A 9,611-nucleotide genomic window follows, 5' to 3' on the forward strand; every position below is an offset into this window, starting at 1 on the left:
GCCTGAAAAATGAACAGGCCTCCGTCCCCGGGACAAGCATAGCTGTCAGTGCTGAAGGTGGTCAGCTCTGCCGACCCAAACAGCAGTGGGAAGTGGTGGGAAGGCAAGGCTGGGATAACCAGGAGGGGAAATGGGGTCCCCACCCAACCCCAGTCATGCCGGGAAAGAGTTGGACTGACCAGGGCTCAGTGATCCTTAGGGAGGAGGAGCCATCTTATCCCAGGACCTGTCAGTTCCTTCTGGGGGCAGAGACAAAACCAGGCCGGCTGTGTTCCTGTGCTCCATACTCAGTTATGTGCAGCTCAGGTCCCGGGTCCACACGTGGTCTCCTTACGCTGTTTCTCCCCCAAGGTGTGTTGGGAGCAGCAGCTACGGCCAGGAGGCCCAGGACCCCCGGCTGCCCCACCCCCAGCGCTGGATGCCCTATCCCCATTTCTTCGAAAGAAAGCCCAGATCCTGGAGGTGCTGAGAGCTCTGGAAGAGACTGACCCCTTGCTTCTCTGCTCACCTGCCACCCCCTGGCGGCCTCCAAGTGAGGGTCCTGGCTCCCCAGAGCCCATCAACGGCGAGCTGTGTGGCCCACCCCAGCCTGAGCCCTCACCCTGGCCCCCCTACCTGCTACTAGGCCCTGGTAGCCTGGGAGGCCTGCTACACTGGGAGCGCCTCTTGGGGAACCAAGGGGAGGAAGAGGGTGCTGGGCGGCCCTGGGGCCCTCGTAGGGGCTCCCTGCAGGCCCAGGGTGCCATCTCCGGCCCACCCTGTGCCCCAGGCAGCAGCTCCTCCTCCTCTTCTGATGAGGCAGGCGATCCCAATGAGGCGCCCAGCCCCGACACCCTGCTCGGGGCCCTGGCCCACAAACAATTGAACCTGGGTCAGCTCCTTGAGGACACAGAGTCTTACCTACAGGCCTTCCTGGCCGGGGCCACCGGCCCACTCAACGGGGACCACTCAGGCTCCGGGCATCCATCCTCCCCAGACCAGGGCCCCCCACAGCTATCCAAGTCCAAAGGCTTCCCCAAGTCAACTTGGGGTGGAGGTACGACAGAGGCTCACAGGCCAGGCTTTGGTGCTACCTCAGAGGGCCAGGAGCCGCTCCCCTTCCTCAGCATGTTCGTTAGTGCGGGGGATGCCCCCCTGGGCTCTCGACCTGGCCACCCCCACTCCTCATCTCAGGTGAAAAGCAAGCTCCAAATTGGCTCCCCTTCTCCTGGGGAAGCCCAGGGACCCCTTCTGCCCTCTCCAGCCAGAGGGCTCAAGTTTCTAAAGTTGCCTCCAGCCTCAGAGAAGGTCCCCAGCCCAGGAGGCCCCCAGCTCAGCCCTCAGCTCCCCCGCAACTCCCGAATCCCCTGCAGGAACAGTGGCTCGGATGGCAGCCCCTCCCCACTGCTGGGCCGAAAGGGCCTGGGTGGAGGAGAACTGTCCCCAGAAGGGGTACAGGGCCTGCCCACCAGCCCTTCACCCTGCTCCACAACCCCGGACTCTGCACAGCTCCGACCTCCCCAGCCAGCCTTCTCCACCATGCTCTCCCCTGGGTCAGTGGTATCTCCCTGCTACGAGAACATCCTGGACCTTTCCCGGAGCACCTTTAGGGGACCTTCTCCAGAGCCACCCCCATCCCCATTGCAGGTGCCCACCTACCCGCAACTAACTCTGGAGGTGCAACAGGCCCCTGAGGTCCTCAGAAGCCCTGGAGCCCCCCTTAGCCCTTGCCTCCCAGAATCCTGCCCCTATGGGAGCCCCCAGGAGAAAAATTTGGACAAGGCAGGCTTGGAGTCTCCCCATCCTGGCCGCAGGACCCCAGGCAGCTCAGCCAAGAAGCCCGGCCAGGGGTCAGGACGGCGACCTGGAGATCCTGGCTACACACCTCTGCGGGACAGACTGGCAGCCCTGGGGAAACTGAAGACTGGCCCCGAGGGGTCCCAAGGCCCAGAGAAGAATGGGGTGCCAGCCAGGCTTGGCACGGAGAAGGTGCGGGGAGCAGGGAGGTCAGGGGAGAGTACTGGAGACCTGGCACTCTCCATCCCCAGGCCCCCTGAGCAGCCAGAAGCCAAGGGGGCCCTGCGGGGGGCAGTGGCCTTGGGCACGAGCAGCCTGAAGCAACAGGAACCTGGGCTCCTGGGGGACCCTGGGGCCCGAGTCTACTCCTCCCACTCCATGGGGGCCCGGGTGGACCTGGAGCCAGTCTCACCAAGGAGCTGCCTCACCAAAGTGGAGCTGGCCAAGAGCCGGCTGGCAGGGGCCCTGTGTCCCCAGGTACCCCGCACCCCTGCCAAAGTACCAACCTCAGCCCCCAGCCTGGGCAAGCCCAGTAAGAGCCCCCACGGCAGCCCGACAAAACTACCTTCCAAGTCACCTACCAAGGTGGTGCCCCGGCCTGTGGCCCTGCCAGCCACCAAGGAGCCCCCCAAGCCTGACAAGGGGAAGGGCCCACCGTGGACAGACTGTGGTGGCACCATGGCTCAGCCCACACCCTCAGCACCGGGCCCTGCTGACCCAAGCCAGGGCCCGGAGGGGCGTGCCCTACACTCGGCCATTGAGGAGAAGGTGATGAAGGGCATCGAGGAGAATGTACTGCGGCTCCAGGGTCAGGAGCGGGCACCAGGCACCGAGGCTAAGCACCGCAACACCAGCAGCATCGCCAGCTGGTTTGGCCTGAAGAAGAGCAAGCTGCCGGCACTAAACCGCCGCACCGAGGCCACCAAGAGCAAGGAAGGGGCCAGCGGGGGCTCCCCGCTCCGGAAGGAGGTAAAGGTGGAATCCCGGAAGCTGGAGGCAGAGAGCCTCAACATCTCCAAGCTGATGGCTAAGGCAGAGGATCTGCGCCGGGCGCTGGAGGAGGAGAAGGCCTACCTGAGCAGCAGGGCCCGGCCACGGCCCGGGGGACCAGCACCCGGGCCCAGTGCAGGGCTGGGGCAGGTCCAGGGCCAGCTGGCTGGCATGTACCAGGGCGCAGACACCTTCATGCAGCAGCTGCTCAACAGGTGAGGGCCTGGGACCAGTCACAGGTGCTTGGTGACTGAGGGCACTTGTCTCTCCATGGGTGCACCAGAGACTGGCTGGGAATGCTTGGCCTGGGAGCTTAGGCTTCACAGAGGTCAAGCAAAATGCTACCAAAATATTGGGGGGTTAGTGGCCTGACCAAGAGGAAAGATGGGGTGTTTGTTCCCCAGCTCCCTGCCTCCCTGCCGTTCTGGCTGATATCAGACTTGCTGAGGCCCAGTTTCTCATTTGGGAAGAGGGAACAGTCCACACTTTCCTGGATCATCTCCAGTGTCAGATGAGGCAGCCAACCTAAATGCCTGCACACAGCAGTCAAAGGTGCTAGTTCCCGACCATGGCCGGATGAAGTCTCACTCTGGGGTTTCCCATTCTATAGAACAGGAGTGGGGGACATCTAGCTCAAGAGCCGTATAAAGCCCACGAAATCATTTGGCCTGGCCCTGCCAAGGCATTAAGGGTGAGCTAATTAAATGTTTGACCAAATATAGCAGGATAATTTTTTTTTTCTTGTTAATCTTTACCCAGGGATATTTTTGCGTTGGTTTTTAGAGAGAGTAGAAGGGAGGGGAAGAGGCAGAGAGAGAAATATCAATGTGAGAGAAACATCAATTTGTGCCTCATCCAGGGCCGGGGATCAAGCTTGCAACCAAGGCACGTGCCCTTGACCAGAATTGAACCGGGACTCTTCAGTCTGCAGGCCAACGCTCTATCCACTGAGCCTAACTGGCTAGGTCAACAGGCTGAATTTTTCAGTTGATAATTTTGTGTGGCCCGTGAATAATGTTGTAAACGTCCAAATGGCTCTTGGCAGAAAAAAGGTACCCACTCCTGCTATAGAACTAAGGGGGGGTCTCCTTCCCATCTTGCCCTTTGGCATCTGCCACAGACCCAGCAGTGGGAGCTGTGGTTTATAGACGTGGCCTCCCCGCTTGGGGTGGCCCTGTCTGGGCCAGGTTAAGGCAGAATGTCTGCAGGAATTGGGCCCCAGGTAAGTGTGATTTGGACAGCAAGAGCACTCAAATGCAGCTGGGCCAGGCAGGGTGTGCTGTGTGTGACCAGGTTTGCCATCTATCTGCCAACATTGTTGAGTGGTCTCTAAGCTTGACTCTGGTAGCTTTGGGAGAGTTCTCACACCTTCCCAGCCCCTGCTATCCCTCTGGGGTTCCTCTAGGGTCTCTGCCAGTTCCCTTGTCAGAAGGGGTTGTTGTGGGCAACCACCAGGGATATGTCCCCTTCCCCAGGGACAGGGGGGTGGTCCCACTAGACCCTCACCATTGGTGGGAGCAAGGCCTCCCTCATCTCCTGCACTGTTGCCCCTAGGGTGGATGGCAAGGAGCTGCCACCCAAGAGCTGGAGGGAGCCCAAACCCGAGTATGGTGACTTCCAGCCAGTGTCCTCTGACCCCAAGAACCCCTGGCCAGCCTGTGGGCCCCGAAATGGCCTGGTGGGCCCCCTTCAGAGCTGCGGAAAACCTGGGAAGGTAAGGTCCTGGGACAAGGGCTGGGTGGAGGGCTAATCTCTTGGTCCTGTCAGATCTCTCAACCCTGGAGGGCTCCCCTCCCTGAGGCCTGGAAGCTGCTGAATGCACTTTGGGTGGGGGATGGGAGGGTGCTGGGAAGGGGCGAGGACCTCCTGGAAGCTGGAAGGCTTTGGGCACTCTCAGATCCATACTTCAGGGGTCCTAATGCTGAGGCTAGGAGAGGGGTTTGGGGTAGGGGATGAATATGCTCAGAGGTCTCCTGTTTCCCACAGCCAAGCAGCGAGCCAGGAAGGCGGGAAGAGATGCCTTCAGAGGTCAGCCTGGCCGAGCCAGTGCCCACCTCCCACTTCACAGGTCTGTAGATCAAGGGCCAAGAAGAGGGCTTGCCCCCTTCCTGTCACTGCAGCGGATGCCAGGCCCTGAGTGCCATATTGGTACCAATCACCAGGCGGGCACGGGGACTGCATAGAAATATATCACTTCTTACGCTCGGGGTACCTGCCACCCTTCCCCAAACCTAGGGGAGGTGGGACTGGGTAGGCAGGGACAACCTAGCCTGTTGGGCCTGGAGGGGCCTGGACCAGGGGTGGAGCCTAGGTTGGGGCAGGAAACTGGAAGAAGGCAGAGTGGATGAGCCACCTGCAACCTCACATTCATGACTTACCCTCCCCTCCCCCAGCCTGTGGCTCCTTGACTCGAACCCTGGACAGTGGCATTGGGACCTTCCCGCCCCCAGACCATGGCAGCAGTGGGACCCCCAGCAAGAATCCTCCCAAGACCAAGCCACCACGGCTGGAGCCCCCACCCGGGGGGCCCCCAGCTCGGCCGCCACCCCTCACCAAAGTCCCCCGCCGCGCCCACACGCTGGAGCGGGAGGTGCCAGGAATAGAGGAGCTGCTGGTGAGCGGGCGGCACCCCAGCATGCCGGCCTTCCCCGCGCTGCTCACTGCTGCTCCCGGCCACCGGGGCCATCAGACCTGCCCTGACGGTGAGTGTCTGCACAGGTGGGTGGGCCATCCCTGTACCCCACCTACCACCACCTCCTTCCCCTTGTCCCCACATAGATCCCTGTGAAGACCCAGGACCTCCCCCTCCTGTCCAGCTGGCCAAAAACTGGACCTTCCCCAATGCCAGGGCAGCCGGTGGCTCCACCGACCCTTTCCTGTGCCCACCCCGACAATTGGAGGGGCTGCCCAGGACCCCCATGGTGAGCATGGTGGGAGGGGGAAGGGCATAAGACTGGCGGGCAGGGGGATGGGGGAGAGACCAGTGTTTCCTGTGAGGTTCAGCCCTTCCTGGGGGAGGGTTGAGTGGCGAGCCCCTTGGATGCCCCTCTGAGCAGCCTGCCCACCTCCCTTTTCTTTCTTTTTTTTTTTTAAATATGTATTTATTTTAGAGAGGAAGGGAAAGGGAGAGAGAGAGAAACATCAATGATGAAAGAACCATTGATCAGCTGCCTCCTGCCCCCTACACGGGATCGAGCCCGCAACCCGGGCATGGGCCTTGACCGGGAATCGATCTCTGACCTGGTTTATGGGTCGACACTCAACCACTGAGCCACACTGGCCAGGCCAGTCTCCCTTCTTACACCTCTCTGGAAAGGGTTTCTCTCCTTCCACAGAACCGTGGTAGGACTGCTCACTCATGCCTCCAGCCAGCTTCCGCTGAGTGCACCCCCCACCCCCCCACCCCCGTGGTGGGCCCCATCTGCAGAGCCCCCATCCCGAGGGCAGAGCCCAGGCCTTTCGGGCAGGGCCAGGAGGTGAGAGGAGTTTCCTCCTGAGCTTCCCTTCCTTCCCCAGGCCCTGCCTGTGGACCGAAAGCGGAGCCTGGAGCGCAGCCACCCAGCCACTACAACGCCCCAGGGCCCGGCATTTGGGGGTAGCCGTACTCCCAGCACATCGGACATGGGTGAGGAAGGCAGAGTGGCCAGTGGGGGCCCCCCAGGGCTGGAGACCTCAGAGTCTCTCAGCGACTCGCTCTACGACTCGCTCTCCTCCTGTGGGAGTCAGGGCTGAGGAGCCGTGCCTCGGCCCCTCTCAGACACAGACTGGACCGGCTCTCCTCAGGCCCTGCCCCCTCGGGGCCACGGGGCTCCTCCCTGCAGGGACCAAAGAGGCAGATGGATCAGAAGGTGAAGGGGGCGCTGCCCTCCGCTGCTGTGGAGGAGATGACCACTCTCAGCTCAGGGAGAGACCCCACCTTTGGTCCTTCCTCTGAGGGACTGGGTTCCAGGCCGCTGCCCAGCCCTAGCTCCTACTTCAGGCTGAGCCATCTTGTGGTGCTGGGCTTCCTGCCCGCCAGCTGTGCCATCTCCGCCAACCTGGCTGCTCCCTGCCCCCCGCCCCTCCGGGGTGAGCCGGAGGCCCCGCGCTGGTGGAGTTTGGGGGCGAGGGGTCAAGTTGCCTTCTCTCTCATCTGCCCTGGTCCTCCTTGCTGTCTGGATGGTGCTGCCCTCCCCTGTCCCATGTCTTTGGGGTCATTTGTCCGTCTTTTTGTTGTTGTTTTTTTATATATTAAAGCACCTGGCCCAATCCCCACGCCCCACCCTCACCCCGCACTGCGGTTAATTTATCTGTCCTTATAAATGCGGCTGCTCTGCTTCCAGCCTCTGCTTCTGCAGTACCCCTAATAAAACATGAGGGCCCCTCTGTGCCCCCGACTCGGCTTGTTCTGTGGGAGGGCTCAGGGATGGACAAGTGGGTGGAGACTGCGGGCACCAGGGTGAAGGGGGTGTGGGTGAGACTCTGTCTTAGGCGCCCTCGTGAAGCAACCCACCTTCCAGGGAGTCTGGCTGGGGTCACCTAGAATTGAAGGATTGGGTCTGCTTAGGCCTGGGTTGGGGAGATTCCCCTGGTCCAGGGCTTGGGCAGGGTAGCCGTGGGCATGCACTTAAACCCTGGCCACATCCAATGAGGGAGGCCCTCCAAATTCTGAGCTTCAGGGGCTGTAGGATAAGCAGAGTTACGTGTTTAATGTCTCCTGTTACCATGAAGGGAGGCAGCTGGATCCCAAACTGTTGCCACCTTCTAATTTTTCCTCAGATCTTGGGCTTTCCCAGACCACGCCCCTATTCTACCTCATTTCAACCAGAAGTTCCCATGGTCTCAAACTCTGACTTCCGGAAGGGGAGGCCAGGACTGGGGCAGTGCAGGAGGGACTTCCAGGAGTTATTTCAGACTCCACATGGCATGAGAAGGACAGAGGGTGGTTGCCGCCCTCCAGCTCTTGGATTTCCTGTTGGGCATGGAGCTGGGCAGTGACCTGAAGGTGGCAACCAGCTCATCTCACGGTCAGCTGCTGCCCACCTGGTTGCGAGGTGCAGGGTGATTCTTCAGCGCGCCTGCCTGACATAGCCTACACTTGCTGCCTCCCCGTGGCATATAGTCTGGAGGCCGCCCGGGCAGTGTGCATGCTCGGTACTCCTGGCCTTGAGGCTGGGACTCTAGGCACTTCATCGTGGGCATGGGGGCCCTGTAGGGGACACACGGTGGATTGACACCACAGTTGAGCCAAGGTCAGGGAGTGGTGCTGGGCACGTTCACAACTCAGTTATACTCTGACGAGCCCAGGGAAGATGGGGAGTGCGGAGGGTGTCAGCACCTCCTTTTACACTAGCTCCTTCCAGCAGTGTCTCCAGGCTAATGCTCCAGAGAGAGTGGTATAAAGAATTCCCCATTAAAATAAACACCTACCATATTGCTCGTCCTCTGATCCCTAACCCCCACCACAGCCCAGCTGGGGGAAGCACCACCATCCATCCTCATTTCACAGATGGAGACTTCCGGCTCAGACATTCCATGGTTGCCCAAGGCTGAGAAGTGATGGAGCCCTGAGTAGTTCCTTTTTGGGTGTGTAGCTTTGCTTTCTTCTCGACTTGAATCTCCTCTTCCTTTTCTGGCCTGCGGATCCCTCCTGGTGTGCTGGGGTTGCGAGCAATGGACTGGAAGTCAAGGGTTTTAGCCACTAAGTCTGGTTTTATGGGGAGAGTTGCGTTCCTTCTCCAGGCCTTGGTTTTCCTTACCTGCAGAGGATTAGGAGATTGAGCCAGACCAGCTGGTCCCATTAGCTCTGCTCTTCCTACCCCCTCCCTCAATCTGGCCTCTCTTCTATTTCCCTTGGTTTATGTCATCATTGAAGAAATTGGTAAGACTTAGAAAAAGGTCAAGTCAAATGTCTTGGTTTTCTTTAAATATCAGAATCCTGCACTTGCTAGTGTAGCTCAGTTGGTTGGAGCGTAATCCCATAGACCAGAAGGGTACATACCTGGGTTGTGGGTTTGATCCTCAGTCGGGGTGCATGTGGGAGGCAGCTGATCAGTGCCTCCCTCTCTCTCGCAAGTCAATAAAGACATATTGGGTGAGGATTAAAAAAATATATATGTTAAAGCCCTAGCCAGTTTGTCTCAGTGGTTAGTGTCAGCTTGCAGACTGGGGTTCAATTCTGGTCAAGGGCATGTACCTTGGTTGCAGGCTCAATCCCTGCCGTTGTTCCCCTCCTCCCCCCAAAATCAGGGCACGTGCAGGAGGTAATCCAACTATGTGTCTCACATCGATGTTTTTGTCTCCCCTTCTACTCTCTCTAAAAGTAATGAAAAAATATCCTCGGGTGAGGATTAACTATATATATCAGAATTCCATTTTCTTACTTCCATCTTCTACTTTCAGGTTCCTATCCCACTATGCCTTCTGCTTTTATGGGCTTAAGTATGATATTACCAAACTGCAAATTTCTGCTTCTTGCCATGCGGGCTCAAAGAAGTCTACATCATCCTCCTCCTAACTTACTATTTCTTGTTTTTTTCATGACCTTTTCTCTATTTGAACCTGATGGATTACATCATTGCCTTGTTAGAACAGAATTGTTGGCCTGCGGGATATTTATCCTATTTCCTTTCTGGAAAGAAGCTTGGCATGGTGTGTTTGACTCTGGATTCCACCTCTTACAAGCTGACACCAATGGCTGCATCCATGTTTGTGTCACCAGGGTCTGGTCAGTCTGCTACCAGGTTCTGTTGTCCAGTGCTTGTAAATGCAAGCTGTCACCTTGTCCCTGGGCAGTGTGGGCTGACTGGGAAAATGACTGTCAGTCAGTCACCAAAGCAGGGTGGCATCAGCCATATCTGGAGCCA

General features: G+C 58.9%; 1 protein-coding gene across 2 annotated transcripts in view; it reads left to right on the plus strand.

Moving 5' to 3' along the window:
- The window catches only part of NCKAP5L (NCK associated protein 5 like), a 34,599-nt gene extending 27,907 nt beyond the window's left edge, over nucleotides 1-6,692 (plus strand). For both annotated transcript variants that reach the window (XM_028144336.2, XM_054719099.1), the window contains exons 8-13: nucleotides 352-2,981; nucleotides 4,321-4,480; nucleotides 4,753-4,834; nucleotides 5,160-5,468; nucleotides 5,545-5,687; nucleotides 6,283-6,692. In XM_028144336.2, the coding sequence (XP_028000137.2) occupies nucleotides 352-2,981; nucleotides 4,321-4,480; nucleotides 4,753-4,834; nucleotides 5,160-5,468; nucleotides 5,545-5,687; nucleotides 6,283-6,498 (3,540 nt within the window). In that variant the 3' untranslated portion in view covers nucleotides 6,499-6,692. The remainder of the gene's footprint in view (nucleotides 1-351; nucleotides 2,982-4,320; nucleotides 4,481-4,752; nucleotides 4,835-5,159; nucleotides 5,469-5,544; nucleotides 5,688-6,282) is intronic.
- Nucleotides 6,693-9,611: the final 2,919 nt, after the last annotated feature.

This window comes from Eptesicus fuscus, chromosome 7 (assembly GCF_027574615.1).
Source record: "Eptesicus fuscus isolate TK198812 chromosome 7, DD_ASM_mEF_20220401, whole genome shotgun sequence".
Classification (NCBI taxonomy): domain Eukaryota; kingdom Metazoa; phylum Chordata; class Mammalia; order Chiroptera; family Vespertilionidae; genus Eptesicus; species Eptesicus fuscus.